Consider the following 22212-nt stretch of genomic DNA (forward strand, 5'->3'; position numbering starts at 1 on the left):
GAACTTAATAGTGAGACCAGATCTAGAGCTTTTTTATTATGAGTCAGATTCTTTTTCCTCTATACCTTGCTTCACTATTAAAACAAATAGTGTCTAAGTTACAGTTCCCTAAAACAGCCATGTTTTTCTGTTATATTGCAACTGACTTTATATAGTTGGAAATGAAGAATAAGAGCAGTAATTAACAAATGGCAATCATACTACAAAAATCTGAGAAGAAAGGAGATATTAGACACAAGTCGTCCTTTGTCTGCCCTCCCACAAATTCTTGACCCTCTACATATTACACTTAGATTGTTTTAGGAAATTAAGTTGGGCGATTTTGTTCAGATATGATTAAGATATTAGAGGTGGAGGAAGAAGCTGAAGGGTAGCTATTGCAAGCAGAAACCAAGAAATGTCAGCAGGCTAGTAGGTGTCAGGAGAGTGGCACCCTCTTTACCATGCTCATCAGGGTTCTCTCAGTGCCTAAATGGACATCAAATACGTATTCCATTGAATAAGAAGCATATCAATTATGAAAGAAGAGCTCAATTGTTTTATGACAGTTTAACCTGACAGGGTTTCTCAGAACTTTTTTCTCAATAATGAGTTCAAGTAACAGATGAGCACATTTATTATAGTGTACTGTTCATCATAGAAACTTAACTTTAACCAGATTGACAAAACACGGGTAATCATTTATGTGCTAACTAGGTATCGGTTGACTTCTCATCCCAACTCCTGTGTCCATGTTTGTTTTTGCCACCTTAGGCTTTCCCTTACTGGCCTGACCCCATGCAGAGCCCAGCCTTGTGGGTTTCCTTCTTTCACCTGTTTTTTTGTTCTTCCTTTATTTCCTCTCTGGAACAACAACAAATCCCTCTCTTCCTCTTTTCATAGTTAAGCAACCAACTTTTCTTATAAGTCCTTGCTCAGAGTCTCACCTCCACTCCAGGGGCTTATCCAAATATATCTTCTAAAAATGTGTCTAGCTGTCCCTAATAGGAATTCCAGTCACAATTTTTATCCAGCTCCTTACTTTTCTCTTAAGATGGTTATGGAAATGGTGTAATAAAGTTTCAATACAATATTGAATTATAATACTGTAATATAATTTCAACATTAACAGATTTTCAAACTCTGAGGATTCAATTACTTTAGGTAAAATAACAAAATACTAATGTATCTACTAGGTTAGACCCTTTGCTATGGTGGTATTGGAATCTGAACTACATTTTTAATTTCCTTAGCATGTTCAGTTTTGCAAGTTGGTCCCAAATCTTCAATTCTTCCTCTCTCCCTTCCTCTCTGAATTTAGTGTCATCCCTAGACAAAATTGGGAAGAAGCAGGGTTTGCTTTTCTCAGTATCCTCTGTCATCCCGCCCTGCTTCCCTGATTTCTCTTTTCTTCCTTGTAAATCACTTTTGTCCTTCCCTAAATTGACCTCCACATTGTCTTCAATACTGTGCTGTCTTGCACCAGTGCTCTGGTCCATCCTTCCTAGAACATTTTCTTATCTCTATTCTTTATCCCTCAAAACCCTTATACTTTGTTACTATAATGCTCAACTGATATAGTATCCCACCAGGGAAACATATTTATATTTTTACAGGCATTGTCTGGAAGTATTGCCCAAAATGTAAATGACAAAGATTTAGGGTACTTTGGCAGGCCAGTGGGAAAAATGGGCCTTTGGCATCCCTCAAACTGTGTCATTTGTCTGTTCATCATTTATTAATTCATTCATTCTGTTTAATGGAGTATGTTCATTCAGTCAACCAACAATACTGATGTATATATACTTATATACTGATGTATCAGTATATAAGTACTTTTATAAGTACTTGGTGAGGCGGGGGGGGCATGGGGAAGGCGGCTAAAAAGAAAAAGTAATGAAAACTTCTCTTGGCTTTTAGGTGTTTATAGTCTTAGTTTGCCAAACTGCTATGATAAGTACCCCACAGTGGGTTGGCTTAAGCAATGGGAATTTATTGGCTCATGGTTTTGAGAATCAAGATATCCTGGAGTCTAGATTTCTGGTGGCCAGCCACCCTTTGGGTTCCTTGGCTTGTATTTTCGGTTCCATCACATAGCCTTGTCCTCTCCTTTTTTTTTCCAACTTCAACTGCCTTCCTGCTTCTGGCACTCTCCTGTGACTTTCTGTCACTAAAAGGAAAACTAGAAGATAAAACATGGGACTGAATAATAACGTACTTTGTTGTGGAAGATGACTAGGGTTAATAATATAAATGTAAGGATGTTCTTTCATGATCTAGATCAAATGCACATCGCTATTAAAATATATTAACAATAGGGTGGTATATGGGAAAAATACACTTAATGCAAAATATGGACTATAATGAACATATTTTATTATTCTTTCATCAGTTGTAGCAAAGGTACAGATCAATGCTCAGTGTCGATATGTGGTATGGGGGCATGGGGTTTTTTTTTTTTTGGAGTAATAAAAATGTTCTAAAGTTGATTGTATTGATGAATACATAACTGAATATACTGCACAGCATGAACTGTACACTTTCAATAGACTGGTGTGTTAACTATACCTCAGTAAAACTGCTTTTAAAAAAATTGTGCTATCTTCCATTTTTCCCTGTGCATTATTAAAGTAATTCCTATTTCTGCTGAACCTACTCATCCCAAATGTAGCTGGTAATGTCACTGCTGTTTTTATATTCTGCATCAGATTTTAGTTCTCAATCAGATTACTGGTAAGTGGTTACTTATTTATTTTTCCTGATTTCCTTTTAAAAATTCAGGACGCTTTTTTAGACATCGGATAGTCTTGCTCTGAGATAATGCTATTACCATATGCATGAACTTTGTTATGTTTTCACATTATTTATCATTTAATTAGATTTTTAAATAAACAAAAAATTCCATAGGATAGGCAGTATGCACTCCATTTTTGAGAAGTCTAAGGCTTAGAAACTTTCATTGGCTTGCCCACTGTCCCGTATCTACTTACTGTTCTTTTAACTTCTCTTTTCTAGGACATGCATCAGTAACTAAGTGTCATTCACATTGTTGATTCTGGACTGCACAATTCATATTTTAATTCATATTTAAACTTTCTGTATTTTATATTCTTATGTCTGTACAGATAGCCTTTCTCTGCGTAGAGTTAGGTAAATTGTCCAGATCACTTTTTATAATATTGTCTTACCAGAAATTTCCTGATTTCATCTTGGAAGCATATTGGGGCAGCATGTTTTTTCATGAGGAATCTGTTCTGAATTTTATCATTATCTGGAGCACACCCAAGTAAATTACATCTGAATGAGCTTGCTTAAGAAAATTGAGTGATTTTTCACTTTCAGATAGATTTATGTTTTTAGCATCATCTTTAATGAAGTATAGAAAGTGGCTTATCTAAAATACTGTTATGCTCCCGAAGGGAATGGCAAAGGAGCAGGGGTGGGAACCAGCCTTGTCTATGAATCCCTAGCTTTTATGTTTCTGCTATTCCACCTCAGACCACAAACATAGATATTTTAAATACCTTTTCAAATCCTGTACATAACTATTATGGAATAGGCTCCAAACACTATTGCAATAACATGCAGTTTTTTTGTTTGTTTGTTTCATTTTTTTTTTTTTGACATGGGCAGGCACTGGAAATTGAACCCGGGTCTCTGGGATGGCAAGCAAGAATTCTGCCACTGAGCCACCATTGCAGCGCCCAATAGTATGCATTTCTAAATTCATTTTCTTACTTAGTATTTTTTTCATATATGAAGAAATATTTTTTCTCATTGCATTTTCATAGTGTCCAAATAATCTCCTCCCTGACATTCAAAACCCCAGGGCTTCTTTTGGCTGTTTATGCTGTAAAAAATGAAATTAACACATCAGGTAAATTTCACACTCCCCCTTCCTAAGCAGAATGATGCAAATTGAATTTCACATTAATCAGACAGAGCAATGTACATTTTCTGTCCTGTGGAAATTTATAATTTTGACTCACTTGAGTCAAGTGTTGTAGGTCCTTCACCCCACAACTATTTCTTCAATGATTTTTTTAAAGTTATTTTCTTGCCAATATTGTTAACTGATTTATTATGCTTATTCCTTCTAAAATTTTTATTTCCAAATTGTTCAGTCTCATGTTAGATATGCAATTTATTTCCATCAAGGTAAAATATTACACATAAATACTTATTACCACCTATAATATACTTTTATTACAAAAATCACCAGGTCAGTCAAGTATTTATTGAGTATCTATGACCAGTACATTATAAAGAAGCAATTAAATATAATGAAATATGCTGTTGGCATAGTTGCTATTAATGTTTATCCTGAAATTCATTATCTCAATTGACTCTCCTCTCACTCTTTGGTTGTTTCATCCAATTCCTTTGACATAGATTACATTCTATGACTATAGAATAGTCTTTTTCAAGCAAAGAGTTTTAACCCATTATGGGTTCTGAATCAGACTCCAGATGAGCTTTACTTGTTTTTAAGAAATGAAGCAGAATAGAATAGAAAGTACCAGAGTGCATCTCTGATAGTAGGAGTAAACATTATTTGATTAAACTTTCGTTTCAGTTACTTAAATTTTTGTTTCACACAGAGACACACACAGAGACACACACACACTCTTATATATTAAGTCACAGTGTAAAAATGTTTCTAACTACAGGTGGTAGTTAAAAAAAGTGTTTAAAAGTCACTTAAGCATTAAGAAGGGTAGAAATGTTCTTCTGACTCACTGGCAACTTAATTATTTTCTTGATACACCCCAAAGAGTACATGAGAAAAATTAAGTATTATATATTTTTAACAAAAACATAAACAACTCTAAAACAGTGTTGTAGAGAACTTATTGGAGCCACCTTTGAAAGATAAAGTCAAGTAGACGGTATTAGATATTAAACCTCAAAACTGACCCCTGATGCCATAATAACATGCTTTAAACTCTCTTGCTAACTTCTTCAAGGACAGTAATCATCTACTTAAAGATCTTAAAGACTTATGTTCTTAAATTCTTGATTGACTGCCACCAATATGCCTCCTAATGGAAATTTCCTCTGGGGAAGGGAATGTGTTTAGCAGTTACACCACTTCTTGATTCTACTCAATCATGTCCTTTAAAGTTCATAAAGTTTCCAGGAATGAAAGGAAGCACTTCCTTAGGAAGAGAGTAAGGGAGTTCCTTGAGACAAGGAGTTCCCTGAGAGCAAAGTGCATTGTCTTCACTTTTCACACATTTCTACTGTTTGACGAGTAGCCTCCCAAGACAGCCATTCAGTGTAAAGGTTTGGTAAATGAGTCCTTCTCTTGAGTTCTTATTGGTTCACTTTGACTTTCATAAGTCTTACACTTAATTAATTATTGCCAATTCATTTGTTAAGTGGCATAGTTTGTTCCTTTTGCTTTTTTCCAAACTTATATCTTTCCAAACGTAGTTGAATATCTCCTCTCCTTATGTATTCATCTTTTAAAAGTAGTTATTTATACACTTATTCTTTTTACTCCTTCCTCTCCAAAAACTGTCAAAACTTTTATGGTAATCAAAAAATTTCATGTGATATGATAGAACAGAACAGTCGCTCGTTTTTCTGAAGTGATATCTTGAGCTGCCAAAGCCATCTATGAGGAGACCCTTTGCTCTGGGGAATTTAGAAAGCAATTCCATTAGCTTAATATGAGGATTGGCTGGAACTAAGATGGGCATTTCTAGGACAGACTATAAGTGGCTTCTTTATTTTAATGGAAGTGTTTTGTTACTTAGAAAACAACAACTGGCCACTGAGTTTAACCGGAAACAAGTTCTTTGGCACAACTTTACAGAATGGCAGCGTCGGCATCATGGAAAGATCCGAAAGAGAGAGCTAGCTCTGACAATGGAGGAAACTAGGAAGAAAATGGATGAGCTGCTGAAGGCAGCATCACTTGGGAAGCTGGGTGAAAATGGATTACCAGGCTTAAGTCTACTAGCAGAGGCAACAGCCACTGTGGATCGATCTGCAAAGAATGGAGAGGTACATTGTTTCTCCTTTGCTTGGTCGTCTTATTAAGCACTTACATTTTTTGCTTTGCTTTTTTTTTTTTTTCAACTTTTTATCTTGAAATACTTTCAAACTTACAGGAATGTTACAAAATAATACAGATCCCATGCAGAGAACTCCAACATACTCCTACCACTCCCCAGATACCCAGATCAACCAGCTTTACCATTTTGCAACATTGTCTGTATCATTCCTTCAGTCTATTTATATCTATGTACCAGTTCATTTTCTGAACATCTGTGTGTAGGTTGTGTTCATCAAGCTCCTTAAACCCTTGGCTACTTGTCATGTGCATTTCCTAAGAACAAAAATATCCACTCATGTAACTGCCCAGTGCGGTTAATAAAGTTCAGAAAATTTAACATTGATATTATTGCTTTACATTTTTGTAACCTGGGGTATGTTACAGGTTGTCAGGTTGACTTGCCTAAGCTATGAATAAAAATTGTAGCTGCAACACTGCACAAGTGTTACCTTTCAGTCAGTGTTTATTTTCTTGAACTGAATCTTTTTTTTTTTTTTTTTTTTTTTTTTTTTAAAGGAAAGACAGAGAGAAGGAAGGAAGGATAGAAGGAAGGAAGGAAGGAAGAAAGGGAAACATTTTTAAACATTTTCTTGTTTTATTGTATTCTGTTTCTCCGTTTTTGTTACATGGGCTGGGGCCGGGAATCGAACCGAGGTCCTCCGGCATAGCAGGCAAGCACTTTGCCCGCTGAGCCACCGCGGCCCGCCATGAATCTTTTTTTGTAATCATATATAAACTTTGATGTAGTTGGAATTTGGCTGGGACATAATATAGAGAAGAAATTTAAACCAAGTGAAAGACACTTTTAGGAACAGGTAGATTAAGCACTTTTTACAACTCTTGAATTCCTCTTACGTCTTCAGGTATTTCATTTCTAAATGAGCTTGTGATTTATAAAAGGGAAGTTTAAAAAATATTTTTTCTAATAAGAAAGCTCGTATTGTCAGTTGTAACAATTTGGTAGGAGAAAATCATAGAGAAAAAAAGGAAAAATAGCCTATAATTTCATCACCTGAAGATAACCACCATTATTAATATGTTGATGTTTAGCCATCTAGTCATTTCTCTATTCAGGTATAAGCAAATTTGTTGTTTCAGCAATTTTAAATTTCTTCAGTCAGTGCATTGAGACTATCTAGTCTGCCTTAATGCAGAAAAAGAAAGGCGATGGTTTTTCCTTCTACAATAATGTAATTATTATGTTTTTCTAACTTTTTTTTGTTTTGCATTTTTATAAAATAGTATGAGCACTTTCCATGTCACTAAATATTCTGCAACAGTGTTTCTCAGCTGGGAGAATACCTTAGAATCAGACTGTAACCGAGAAGTTAGAATTCAGGGGACTATTAAGATTACTAAATCACTATATGGATATTCCTTTTTACTTTCTGGTATATTAGAGTAAACAGAGGGAAATTCCAGAAATCTCAAGCTGCCTTGATCTCTGATAATGATTATATTACTATGTAGCCTTTATCTTGTGATTGTGAAAACTTTGTGACTGATCTTCTTACCCTGTTTTTCAACTCTTGAGTCTTATAATCAGACAGCCCCTAATGTTTATAAAGAAAGTACTTGAGTCAGATGAGAACTAACACATCTCAATTCCAAAACTATTTTGTTAAATGAAGCTGAATCTAACCAAAGTTGGCCTGTCTGACATGCACAGGAGCTTAAACTTTAACCTGTAAGTGACTTATACCTCATCATAATACTAAAAATCATGCCCATCATTATATTAAAGCTGCCATTTTCCTACACACATTCTGTGAATAAGCATGTAATCAATCTGTGCATGCTCAATAATTAGATAATCTCTGACCTTGTCATCTTGAACCATTGTGCTCATTATCCTAAAACCTGCCCATATTTTGGGTACTATAAAACCATCAATTACTGCAGCTGAGGGAGAAAGATTTTTTAGGCTGTTAGGCCATCTGATCTCCTGCTTTGTGCCTAGCAATAAACTCTGTTTCTCTTTGAAACCTCTGTCTCAGGATTTGGTCATTTGAGCACATCAGGCAGAGAATCCACTACATGGATCAGTATCAAGCCTTACTAAATCAGAATTTCTGGGTATGGGTCACTTATATTTTTTAAAAGTTCCACAGATGAACTTGATGCATACCCCTGGTTAGGGACCACCATTCTGTGCCATCATTTTGTAGTGGGCACATGATAGTCTATCATGAACTATAAGCTAGAATCTGCTTCTCTATTGCTGGACATTTAGTTGTTTCCAGTTTGCCATGACTAGACACAATGCTTCAGTGAACATCCTTGTAGCTAATTCTTTGCATTCATCCATGATACTTTGCATAGGATAGAAATCTGAAAGTACAGTGCATATTTTAAAGAATATTAACAAATAGCTCTTTCAGGAAGGTTGTACCAACAAAAGTGCTTGTTTTCCTGCATCATAATACTTTTTATGTTTGCCAAATTAAAAGGTAAAATATTTTCACATTATTATTACTTTAATACTTGAACTTCTCTGATTGCTATTGAAGGTTTTTTTCATAGTTACCATTTATATATAGATAGAAAAATAGATATGAATATATAGTGACTTATCTCTCCATACTCTGTTCATTTTTTAATTTATCTTTTTCTTATTTTGGGGACTTCTTTTTATTTTTGAGACTACTGATGCTTTTATCATTATATATGTTGCAAATGGTTTTTTCAGTTTGTCATTCATCTTTTGGTTTATTGATAGTGTTTGGTATTATTAATAGTTGCTAACTTGTTAATCTTACCATTTTTTCCTGTCATAGTTAACTAACTATGATGTTTAGAAAGCCTTTTGGAAAAAGTTTTCTCCCACCCCTTCTATCAAACCACCCTATCCACCAGCATAATGCTAAATACTGAACTCAGATATGTGAAATTAAGTTGGACACAGGCGGGTCCCCAGCTTTGCTTTATATCCTGATTGCTTATAGCAAGATAGGCTGGTTTTAATCTAAATGTAGTCTCAGCAAAAGAGGGATCATAAGGATGCTTATTGGACCTTGTGTAAGTTTTGTTCCCTTCCCCTGGCTAATTTATCAGCCTTATATTTCAGATAATTTTGTCTCCATTGAGACCCAGGAGAGTTTTCTATCTTAAGAAATAACTGTGTGAAATGTTTTAGCTTCCAAAGTTCCACTGTTATTATTTTTAAGGAAAAAAGTCAGCAGAAAGTATTTTTTACCTGCACAAAACAGAATTACTAAATTATATTTTTTTAGACTTAGGAAAAAAGCCTCCAAATCTTTGAATCCAAGGACAAAAGATTTTATCAAGGATAACATTGTAAAAAATAAAGCAAATGAAAATAAAGGGCTATAATAGACTCTGTAGTATACTAGATAAAGTCTAATCTTTCCCAGAGTATGGAGTTTAAAATAACAAAATAAAAACATTAAATTGTTAGTTAGACGATCATTAATTATATAATCTTAGGAACTCGTGTAACAAGAACACACATATTATACCTTGAAATTTTTCAGTCATCATTTAGCTAATAGGTGATTTTCTCTAATTAAGCCAGATTGTTCAATCCTGTTCTATTAAGTTCAGTCTGTACCATTAAGTCTTTCTTTTAGTCTCTGATTTTCAATTTAAAAGGTTAGCATGAGCCAAAAAAAATCTTGTTACTGTTCTCAGGCTTTTACTTAGTCTTACTGGGTTAATAATGTATCATTACCAGAAAGTTTAAAGGACCCTAAAACATACCCTGCTTGATGCTGAATAGTGCTCTCATGAATAAGTGTCCACTGACATTTCTGAAACAAAGGTTATATAAAAAAGTATTTAATCAGGTCTGTTTCCACATAACATATCTTTTCATTTCAGCTGAGTCTTTAGAAAGCATTTCTATCATCAAAAATATTTTTAAGTACTTGATTATGGCACCCTGTTAGGGCTTTCAAAGGAAGCTAGAAGCTTCTAGTATTAGATAGTTCACAGTATTTTTCTCCTTGCCCCACTGCAGATGGCATATTTAAAAACTGATCAGACCTTAGACCATGGAATCAAACCATTATAGAAGAAACATTTTAACTAAGACATTATTTTGGCCAGTATAAGCTTTCTGATTAAGAATTATTTTTCCTTCCCTGCTGTATGGAACTTGAATTCAGTATGATACTGTTCTAGTTTGCCAGCTGCCAGAATGCAATATACCAGAAACGGAATGGTTTTTAAAAAGGGGAATTTAAGAAGTTGCTAGTTTACAGTTCTAAGGCCGAGAAAATGTCCCAATTACAAGTCTATAGAAATGTCCAACCAAAGGCATCCAGGGAAAGATACCTTGGTTCAAGAGGGCCGATGAAGTTCAGGGTTTCTCTCTCAAGTGAGAAGGCATATGGCGAACACAGTCACAGTTTCTCTCTCAGCTGGAAGGGCACATGGTGAGCAAGACATCATCTGCTAGCTTTCTCTCCTGGCTTCCTGTTTCATGAAGCTTCTCGGTAGGTATTTTCCTTCTTCATCTCCAAAGGTCTCTGGCTTGTGGGCTGTCTGCTTCTCATGTCTATGTCATTCTTCTCTGTTCTCTCTGAATCTCTAGCTTTTTTCAAAATGTTTCCTCTTTTATAGGATTCCAGTAAACCAATCAAGACCCACCCAAATGGGTGGAGACACACCTCCCCTAATCCAGCTTAACAATCACCCTTGATTGGGTTACATCTCCAGGGAGATGATCTAATTAAATATTCAAACATGCAGTATTGAATAAGGATTATTCTGCCATTACGAAATGGGATTTTGATAAAAACATGGCTTTTCTAGGGTCCACACATCATTTCAAACCAGCACAGATACATTAGTCTATTAAATAAGATTTATATGATAAAGCTATATAATAAAGCAATATGCTAATGCAAAATATCATCATGTAACATTTTATTCCTGTCATATAGATATTTATCCAGTAATCCTGGTCTTGCAAATACTTTTCACAAGTAGATGGTTCAGGAATAGCTGGAGACTGTAAACTTTAGTCCAGACCTTGATCCTGGAATAAATAAATACCCTGTACCATGGCAAATGATTAATTTTCTAGTGACAGGAGAAGCAATGACAGAACAGTTATTACTGATTTGTTAAGATGTTTCTTAGTTTCCCAATGTTTTTGAGAAAGAACATAGCCTTTGCCACTGAATTTCCAATTTTATACAAAATTCAGTCTAGTCTTGCCCATGGGAATAGTACAGTTGTCACTACACTTCCACACAGTTTCTGTAGTGAGCAACAGTACACATTCTAGGAGTGGCTCACAGAGCTGAGGCCAGCACTCTCACAAAGCTAGGCCCGGAGCATGGGCTCCGGCTAGGGTGTAATGCACTTGTGCCATTAAATTGAACAGCACCAACTGGATGAATGTAAGCTCTCATTAGCATAGTTCTTTGAATAGCTTAGCTATATCATGTTCTTTTTCCTCAGGTGACTGCTGTGCCCCAATTGTGGAAAAAGCCTCTTTCGGGAAGCAATGATTGTATTCCCAGCCCTTCTCTAGGAAGGCCAACAAAGAGTACCTTGCATGTTCCCTTTCAGAATGTCCTTTTGAACACATCTAATAATAAACAACCCAAGATCTTGTATGCTGAGCCCTTCCAACAGTCTGGCAGCAAGACGCTCAGGACCATCAGCCAGAAAGCAGAACCCATTTGCATGGGTCATTTCCATAATCGCCATGTCTTCCAGCAACAGCTGATTGAAAAGCAAAAGAAGAAACTTCAGGAACAGCAGAAAACAATTCTTGAGCTGAAGGAAAATCAACGGCTGGCAGAGGCTCGCTGGGCAGCAGAGCGTGCTGCAGCAGTTACAGATGCCCAGAGTCACCTGCTGTCAAATCCTAGAGAGGAAGAAGAACCAAAAATAACATGTCAGGATCCTCTCAAGTATGTCCATTGTATCAGGACATTATTTGAACTGGTTATTTGGGATTTCTTACTTTGAGGCAAAGAGGCTCCTGAATTTCTTTGCTCTGCTTCTAGACCCCAAATCTCTCCTTTTCCCTTCTTTTGTGCTGTACTCTTAAAGCAAAAAAAGCTTCTTTCATTGTACTGGTACATCACTGGTGTAAATAGGTATTTAAACAAGTAGCTGCCTATGCTGATACAGTTACACAGTGAGCTTTTGTGTCATAGTTACCTTTGTCTGAGGAGCTCTGTTACTATACCAATAAAAGAGAAAAAGGACTACTTGCTGTAACTAGGTTTTTGGATTTTTGCTTACATTTACTGTTGAGAAGCCAGGTCAGACAACTTCAGTTCCAAATGGAGCAGCCCCTTGGCTGGCCAATTACCTAACTTAAATTTCTAGTCATCTGGAATTAAACTAAACATCACTTGCTTCTTTAAGCCTGGAATAAATTCCATATTTGCCAAAAACTATTTAAGATGGTTTCAGACATGCTTGAAACATACTCAGTACACGTGATAAATAATAATAAGTGGCGATACCTATTGATTTGAAGCACTAGGATGACTCAGGCCAATTACTCAAGCTTTCTATGTCTCATTACACCAGTTACCAAGAGGGCATAATAATAATTAGTTACACAAATAAGTTAATTTGTGGTAAGGATTAATTAAAGTTTGTTAAATACTTTGAGATGCTCAGGTGAAAGCGTTTTGAAGAAATCTAGAAATTGGTCTGAATTCTTTCCCTTTGTTTTTCCCCAGTTCACCTGTTGCTTCCCCTGGAACTGAAGGCAGTAGAAGTGAATCCCGAAATTCTCTTCCTGGACCCAAAAGGAACCCAAGGCAGCTGATGGCACCCCATCCCATAGTGAAAGGCAGGGCTGTATTGGTGGTGGCCTTGGTGGTGGTGATCTCGCCTCTTACAGTAGAATATGCTGGGTCTGAATGTTGGCAACTTTTGGGTTTTGAGAGTTGGCAGGACCTAGTCAAAGTCTGAGATGGGCAGGCACATGAGGAGTAGAATGTACCAGAAAATGCCACAATTTTTTTCTTGCCGCTCTGCCAAACTTTGGCCTTTCCAGCCATTATGAAAAAATTGCTGAAAAATGTATAGTTTTTCTGTAATTTGAGATATGGTTTGTGGGGGGGGAAATGGACTGTTAAACATAAGGGAAAACTGCCCAAGATACACTGATAAAGATCACCTACTTTTTTGGACCGTAATTGTCAGTTTACAGCATTCCTGGTTAAGTGATCCAAGTTACTTAATTTGACAATAGACTTTTAGTAATTAAATCTAGAAACCAAACATTTTAATTTGATAATACTTTTGATGCATAGAAGACCTTCTTTAAGTCAAATAGTACAGTGAGAATAGAAGTATTGCCCAAAACCCACCTGGTGAATCTGATAATTGTTCTTATAATATCCGTAGTCATTCACTGTACATATGTTTGTGTATGTTGGGGAGCACTTTGGAGATTATATTGTAGTTTGTAAATATGCTGATTTTTCACCTGTGGCAGGATTGCTGCCCTGACAAGAAGTGATGCCATCTGAAGGACACAGGCCTGCAGTTAATTCCTATTAAAGAAGAAATTATCCATCTTTGTAGTGATGATCTCTAGTGCTACAATTCATGCCATTTTTGCCCACCAATAAAGCCAACCAGGAAATGCCCAGTTTGGTGTGATAATTTTAAAATATTATTGTTTGATGGAGGAGTTAGCACATTTTAGGATGCCACTTTACTTTTCAACCAGCTTTAATGATTAGCTTTAGAAAAGATGGGAAAAGGCCATATTACCTGAGATTCTACTTTTCAGAGGTCTCTCACTTTCTCTTTTCTATTTCTGCCTTCTTAAAGATATTCCTACTCCTGCCATCTGTGACACTACTGCTATTTTTTTCCTGTAGCTAAGCATATACTTAAATCTGTAAGAAATAGTCTGGTGAGGCTTTTGTTAATTAATTCGTGAAACTGGGACTTAAATTTTCTTCTCTATAACATGGCACAAGGAACTGTAAGTAGCTGTTGGCTGGGTTAGGGGAGCAGAACTCCGATATTCCTCCCACCTGTGCCCCCCTTCCTGTGAAAGCCCCAACTGATTACAGAGTCACATCATCAGACCATCTTGCACATTTGCTTCTTTTGGATTGATATTTAATAGACTGTCAAGAACACAAGTCTGACACTCAAATTTGTTCAGATGCCAGTTCTCCAAATGCCTGGTACAATTCCATTTCCTGCCCATCTGGATATCCAGGCCTTAAAAACTTGATCAAAATGTGTTCATTGTGACCCCAAACTTTAGTTTGTTTGTTGTCATTGTTATATATACAGACATATGCACAGTGACTTAAGAAAAATTAGCAGACTAATTTAATGTGATTTGAGGAATGATTCCATTATCAGATGTAATTAAGTTTTCTACATTCATCAAAGGTATTATCAAGTTAAAATTCTGGTTTTTGGAAAAAAAATTCTGGTTTTCAGGTTTCAGGTACTAAAAGCTTATCATTGAAGCACATCTTATTTAGTTATTGTAATAGAAATGTAAACAAAATATAATCTGCAAATGTTCATCATTGTTGAAGAGGGATTATAGGTTTTTAACATATAGAGTGTGTATAAAAATACATAATGCAGTTATTTCTGAAATTGTGAACTCTCAGTTTGTAAGAAAACCCTAACGATAGCATGAAATTTGCTATGAACTGGAAGCAATTATTTTGCAATGTTCCTCATATTTTTTATATTGAAACTCTGTTTCTATTTTCTAGCCATGGAAGAGAGAGCATTTCAGCGAGCTGAACGTAGGCAGATCTTGGCAGAGAAGAAGAAAAAACAAGAAGAGGAGAAATTGGTAATAAATACAGAATGCAAACTGAGACATGAGAAGGGGCATGTATAAATGTTTATTAAAAAATGTTCTCTTACTTGCCTGAGACAATAGAGTTAGACCAACTTCAGAAAAAGCCTAGTCAACCAGCCTGAACTCTGTGAATATTTTAAGAAAATAGGAGGGAGAAACGTCAACATCAGTATGTAGTAGAAAGGAAATGCTACAAAAATTGATGGCCACTAGTAAAATGGGAGATTTACACGTAACCAAGACTAGCTGGCATGTTATAGGTAGATGGCCAACCTAGTGAGTTTGCAAAGGGGGTTAGTTCTTGTTTTCCAAAGTTTTGACCCAGACTTCAAAAAGTAAGTCTTTGTACCTACCAAGAAAAATAAAATGAAAAAATAAATTTGAAATGAAAGAAATCGTTTTTTAGGGTAAACTATGTATTTGAAGGTAAGGACTGGAAACCAAACATTTTATGATGAAAAAATTAATCATAGTAGTCATCCTCTGTCTCACCTTCCCAATTTGAAAAGGATTTTTTTGAGAAACTTTTAAATCGCAAAATTGACCATACATTGGTCACGTTTTCCATTGTTATCACAAAATGCAGACTTCTTTCAAAGCCTGGATGGCCATTTTAGTTAGCAGAAGCTTGACTTTCCTCAACATAAAAGATCTCATTTCCCTACAAATTAAGGGTTCTACTTTTTACACATTTTTATCTTGATCAGGCCCAATTAAAGGCCCAAGAAGAGGAACGTCAGAAGAGGGAGGCAGAAGAAAAGGAGGCTCAGCTTGAAAGAAAACGAGAAGAGAAGAGACTGAAGAAAATGGTTAGTAGCATCTGTATGGTCAGTCACCTGTCTCATTGGGCCCTGTTGTAGCGATCCTGTGGTACTCCTATATTGTGGAGTAGCTAGAAGGAAAAATCTGAGACGATCGTATGGTAACCAAATTCTGGGATCTGTCCTGTAACTAACTACATGTTGAAGAGTGCTTTGAAAATTACTGCTTTTTTATTTCTTTGCTTTGTAAATATGTTATACTATACAATAAAAAAAAGTTAAAAATCAAAAAACAAACGAACATCTCAGGACATATAATGTCCTATGTTCTATATTCCTAGTGGTGTCTGAAATACTAAGTTGTTCTGAGAAATACAAATTCAGTGGTAAAGTAAATTTGGCAAAAGCTGTTAAAGTTTCTTTACTAGCTGATTTCATAGAACCTTTAACATCCTACCAGGTATAATGAGTCTAGTAGAAGAGGGACCCATGGTGCCAAGAAGTCACAGAACACTCTTTTTTTATGGCACACCCAGTAATGTTTCATGAAACAATTGGGGGCCATGCTACTGTAAACCAGTGAGACAATTTTTAATGTATATAGCTTTATAAAAAAAACTTTCAGTAATATTTATTAATTGTAGAAAATTTGAGAAATACAAAACAGGATGGAGAAAGCGATCTATGAGTGCAGCACTAATAGGTAACTACTCTTAATATCTTAGTATATCTACTTCCGGTCTTTTTTTCTGTGCATCTCTCTCTTTTAATGTTAATTTGGTAATTCTTGTGTTTGTAGGTATACATGGTTTTATAAGTTTTATTCATTTAAGATTCTATGATGGACATGGTTTTATAAGCTTTTTTCATTTAAGGTTCTATCATGGGTATTTTCACTCATTCAAAATTCATGAAAACCATTTTTTTTTAATATGTTAAAGGTCTTTCTTTAAAAATAAATGTTTTATCTTATATTATTTGGGTTTACAGAAAAGTTGCAAATTTAGTACAGAGAATTCTTATAGACCCATTGCTCAGTTTCAATTTCCTCTAATGTTATATTACCATAATTCGTTTGTCAAAATTAAGAAACCAACATTGGTTAATTACTGTTAACTCCAGACTTTATTCAGTTTCACCAGTTTTTCCATTAGTATCCTTTCTCTGTTCCAGGACACAATCCAAGATACCATATTGCATTTAGTTCTGATGTCTCTTTGGTGTCCTCTGGATTATGACAGTTTTTCGTCTTCTCTTGTCTCTTATGTCCTTGACAGTTTTGAGGAGTACCAATCAGGTAGTTTATAGAACACTCCTCAATTTGTACTTGTCTGATGTTTTTCTCAAAATTATTCCGGGCATATGGGTGTTTGTGAAGAATACCACAGAGATGAAATGCCCTTCTCATCACATCATATCAGAGGGTATGTGATATCCACCTGACAAATCACTGGTTTTGTTAACATTGATCAACTTGTTTGACAGGTTTCTGCACAGTAGAGTTATTTTTCCCTTTTCATATTCTGTTCTTTGGAAGCAATTCATTATGTCCAGTCCACCTCAAGGTGAGGGAAAGGGGAAATTAATCTCTATCTCCTGAAGATATATGATCTCTTCCCCCACTTATTTATTCAATCATTTATTTTAGTATGTATTAATATATAAATTTATACTTTGGATTACAGTACAGTATTATGTTATTTATTTTATTGCTCTGGCCACTGGGAACTGTTAAGGTTGACTCCTGTGTCTCTTTCACACCCCTCCATCCTTTTTTTTTTTGTTATTAATTAAAAAAAAATTAACTAACACAACATTTAAAAATCATTCCATTCTACATATGCAATCAGTAATTCTTAATATCACATAGATGTATGATCATCACTTCTTAGTACATTTGCATCGATTTAGGAAAAGAACTAGCAAAACAACAGAAAAAGATATGGAATGATAATATAGAGAAAGAAATAAAAATAATAATAAAAATAAAAAATATATAAAAAAAACAAAAAACAGAAACAAACAAAAAAAACTATAGCTCAGATGCAGCTTCATTCAGTGTTTTAACATAATTACATTACAATTAGGTAGTATTGTGCTGTCCATTTTTGAATTTTTGTATCTAGTCCTATTGCACAGTCTGTATCCCTTCAGCTCCAATTACCCATTATCTTACCCTGTTTCTAACTCCTGCTGGTCTCTGTTACCAATGACATATTCCAAGTTTATTCTCTAATGTAGGTTCACATCAGTGGGACCATACAGTATTTGTCCTTTAGTTTTTGGCTAGTCTCACTCAGCATAATGTTCTCTAGGTCCATCCATGTTATTACATGCTTCATAAGTTTATCCTGTCTTAAAGCTGCATAATATTCCATCGTATGTATATACCACAGTTTGTTTAGCCACTCATCTGTTGATGGACATTTTGGCTGTTTCCATCTCTTTGCAGTTGTAAATAATGCTGCTATAAACATTAGTGTGCAAATGTCCGTTTGTGTCTTTGCCCTTAAGTCCTCTGAGTAGATACCTAGCAATGGTATTGCTGGGTCGTATGGCAATTCTATATTCAGCTTTTTGAGGAACCGCCAAACTGCCTTCCACAGTGGTTGCACCATTTGACATTCCCAACAACAGTGGATAAGTGTGCCTCTTTCTCCGCATCCTCTCCAGCACTTGTCATTTTCTGTTTTGTTGATAATGGCCATTCTGGTGGGTGTGAGATGATATCTCATTGTGGTTTTGATTTGCATTTCTCTAATGGCCAGGGACATTGAGCATCTCTTCATGTGCCTTTTGTCCATTTGTATTTCCTCTTCTGAGAGGTGTCTGTTCAAGTCTTTTTCCCATTTTGTAATTGGGTTGGCTGTCTTTTTGTTGTTGAGTTGAATAATCTCTTTATAAATTCTGGATACTAGACCTTTATCTGATATGTCGTTTCCAAATATTGTCTCCCATTGTGTAGACTGTCTTTCTACTTTCTTGATGAAGTTCTTTGATGCATAAAAGTGTTTAATTTTGAGGAGCTCCCATTTATTTATTTCTTTCTTCAGTGCTCTTGCTTTAGGTTTAAGGTCCATAAAACCGCCTCCAGTTGTAAGTTTCATAAGATATCTCCCTACATTTTCCTCTAACTGTTTTATGGTCTTAGACCTAATGTTTAGATCTTTGATTCATTTTGAGTTAACTTTTGTATAGGGTGTGACATACGGGTCCTCTTTCATTCTTTTGCATATGGATATCCAGTTCTCTAGGCACCATTTACTGAAGAGACTGTTCTGTCCCAGGTGAGTTGGCTTGACTGCCTTATCAAAGATCAAATGTCCATAGATGAGAGGGTCTATATCTGAGCACTCTATTCGATTCCATTGGTCGATATATCTATCTTTATGCCAGTACCATCCTGTTCTGACCACTGTGGCTTCATAATATTCCTTAAAGTCAGGTAGCATGAGACCTCCAGCTTCGTTTTTTTTCCTCAAGATACTTTTAGCAAATCGGGGCACCCTGCCCTTCCAGATAAATTTGCTTATTGGTTTTTCTGTTTCTGAAAAATAAGTTGTTGGGATTTTGATTGGTATTGCATTGAATCTGTAAATCAATTTAGGTAGGATTGACATCTTAACTATATTTAGTCTTCCAATCCATGAACACGGTATGCCCTTCCATCTATTTAGGTCTTCTGTGATTTCTTTTAACAGTTTTTTGTAGTTTTCTTTGTATAGGTCTTTTGTCTCTTTAGTTAAATTTATTCCTAGGTATTTTATTCTTTTAGTTGCAATTGTAAATGGAATTCGTTTCTTGATTTCCCCCTCAGCTTGTTCATTGCTAGTGTATAGAAATGCTACAGATTTTTGAATGTTGATCTTGTAACCTGCTACATTGCTGTACTCATTTATTAGCTCTAGTAGCTTTGTTGTGGATTTTTCCGGGTTTTCGACGTATAGTATCATATCGTCTGCAAACACTGATAGTTTTACTTCTTCCTTTCCAATTTTGATGCCTTGTATTTCTTTTTCTTGTCTAATTGCTCTGGCTAGAACCTCCAACACGATGTTGAATAATAGTGGTGATAATGGACATCCTTGTCTTGTTCTTGATCTTAGGGGGAAAGTTTTCAATTTTTCCCCATTGAGGATGATATTAGCTGTGGGTTTTTCATATATTCCCTCTATCATTTTAAGGAAGTTCCCTTGTATTCCTACCTTTTGAAGTGTTTTCGACAGGAAAGGATATTGAATCTTGTCAAATGCCTTCTCTGCATCAATTGAGATGATCATGTGATTTTTATGCTTTGATTTGTTGATATGGTGTATTACATTAATTGATTTTCTTATGTTGAACCATCCTTGCATACCTGGGATGAATCCTACTTGGTCATGATGTATAATTCTTTTAATGTGTTGTTGGATTCGATTTGCTAGAATTTTGTTGAGGATTTTTGCATCTATATTCATTAGAGAGATTGGTCTGTAGTTTTCTTTTTTTGTAATATCTTTGCCTGGTTTTGGTATGAGGGTGATGTTGGCTTCATAGAATGAATTAGGTAGCTTTCCCTCCACTTCGATTTTTTTGAAGAGTTTGAGGAGAGTTGGTACTAATTCTTTCTGGAATGTTTGATAGAATTCACATGTGAAGCCGTCTGGTCCTGGACTTTTCTTTTTAGGAAGCTTTTGAATGACTGATTCAATTTCTTTACTTGTGATTGGTTTGTTGAGGTCATCTATTTCTTCTTGAGTCAAAGTTGGTTGTTCATGCCTTTCCAGAAACCCATCCATTTCATCTAAATTGTTGTATTTATTAGCATAAAGTTGTTCATAGTATCCTGTTATTACCTCCTTTATTTCTGTGAGGTCAGTGGTTATGTCTCCTCTTCCATTTCTGATCTTATTTATTTGCGTCCTCTCTCTTCTTTTTATCAGTCTTGCTAAGGACCCATCAATCTTATTGATTTTCTCATAGAACCAACTTCTGGTCTTATTGATTTTCTCTATTGTTTTCATGTTTTCAGTTTCATTTATTTCTGCTCTAATCTTTGTTATTTCTTTCCTTTTGCTTGCTTTGGGGTTAGTTTGCTGTTCTTTCTCCAGTTCTTCCAAGTGGACAGTTAATTCCCGAATTTTTGCTCTTTCTTCTTTTCTGATATAGGCATTTAGGGCAATAAATTTCCCTCTTAGCACTGCCTTTGCTGCGTCCCATAGGTTTTGATATGTTGTGTTTTCATTTTCATTCGCCTCGAGGTATTTACTAATTTCTCTTGCAATTTCTTCTTTGACCCACTCGTTGTTTAAGAGTGTGTTGTTGAGCCTCCACGTATTTGTGAATTTTCTGGCATTCCGCCTATTATTGATTTCCAACTTCATTCCTTTATGATCCGAGAAAGTGTTGTGTATGATTTCAATCTTTTTAAATTTGTTAAGACTTGCTTTGTGACCCAGCATATGGTCTATCTTTGAGAATGATCCATGAGCACTTGAGAAAAAGGTGTATCCTGCTGTTGTGGGATTTAATGTCCTATAAATGTCTGTTAAGTCTAGCTCCTTTATAGTAATATTCAGATTCTCTATTTCTTTATTGATCCTCTGTCTAGATGTTCTGTCCATTGATGAGAGTGGGGAATTGAAGTCTCCAACTATTATGGTATTTGTGTCTATTTCCTTTTTCAGTGTTTGCAGTGTATTCCTCACGTATTTTGGGGCTTTCTGGTTCGGTGCGTAAATATTTATGATTGTTATGTCTTCTTGTTTAATTGTTCCTTTTATTAGTATATAGTGTCTTTCTTTGTCTCTTTTAACTGTTTTACATTTGAAGTCTAACTTGTTGGATATTAGTATAGCCACTCCTGCTATTTTCTGGTTGTTATTTGCATGAAATATCTTTTCCCAACCTTTCACTTTCAACCTATGTTTATCTTTGGGTCTAAGATGTGTTTCCTGTAGACAGCATATAGAAGGATCCTGTTTTTTAATCCATTCTGCCATTCTATGTCTTTTGATTGGGGAATTCAGTCCATTAACATTTAGTGTTATTATTGTTTGGATAATATTTTCCTCTACCATTTTGCCTTTTGTATTATATATATCATATCTGACTTTCCTTCTTTCTACACTCTTCTCCATACCTCTCTCTTCTGTCTTTTCGTATCTGACTCTAGTGCTCCCTTTAGTATTTCTTGCAGAGCTGGTCTCTTGGTCACAAATTCTCTCAGTGACTTTTTGTCTGAGAATGTTTTAATTTCTCCCTCATTTTTGAAGGACAATTTTGCTGGATATAGGAGTTTTTGTTGGCAGTTTTTCACTTTTAGTAACTTAAATATATCATCCCACTGTCTTCTAGCTTCCATGGTTTCTGCTGAGAAATCTACACATAGTCTTATTGGGTTTCCCTTTTATGTGACGGATTGCTTCTCTCTCGCTGCTTTCAAGATCCTCTCTTTCTCTTTGACCTCTGACATTCTAACTAGTAAGTGTCTTGGGGAACGCCTATTTGCGTCTAATCTCTTTGGGGTGCGCTGCACTTCTTGGATCTGTAATTTTAGGTCTTTCATAAGAGTTGGGAAATTTTCAGTGATAATTTCTTCCACTAGTTTTTCTTCTCCTTTTCCCTTCTCTTCTCCTTCT

General features: G+C 35.5%; 1 protein-coding gene across 3 annotated transcripts in view; it reads left to right on the top strand.

Annotated features, from left to right (window-relative positions):
- CCDC191 (coiled-coil domain containing 191) overlaps positions 1-22212 on the top strand; it is an 89340-nt gene that overhangs the window by 47135 nt on the left and 19993 nt on the right. For all 3 annotated transcript variants that reach the window (XM_077118330.1, XM_077118332.1, XM_077118331.1), the window contains exons 9-13: positions 5742-5991; positions 11474-11931; positions 12718-12830; positions 14740-14822; positions 15539-15640. In XM_077118330.1, coding sequence (XP_076974445.1) covers positions 5742-5991; positions 11474-11931; positions 12718-12830; positions 14740-14822; positions 15539-15640 — 1006 coding nt within the window. The remainder of the gene's footprint in view (positions 1-5741; positions 5992-11473; positions 11932-12717; positions 12831-14739; positions 14823-15538; positions 15641-22212) is intronic.

The sequence above is a fragment of the Tamandua tetradactyla genome, chromosome 10 (assembly GCF_023851605.1).
Source record: "Tamandua tetradactyla isolate mTamTet1 chromosome 10, mTamTet1.pri, whole genome shotgun sequence".
Lineage (NCBI taxonomy): Eukaryota > Metazoa > Chordata > Mammalia > Pilosa > Myrmecophagidae > Tamandua > Tamandua tetradactyla.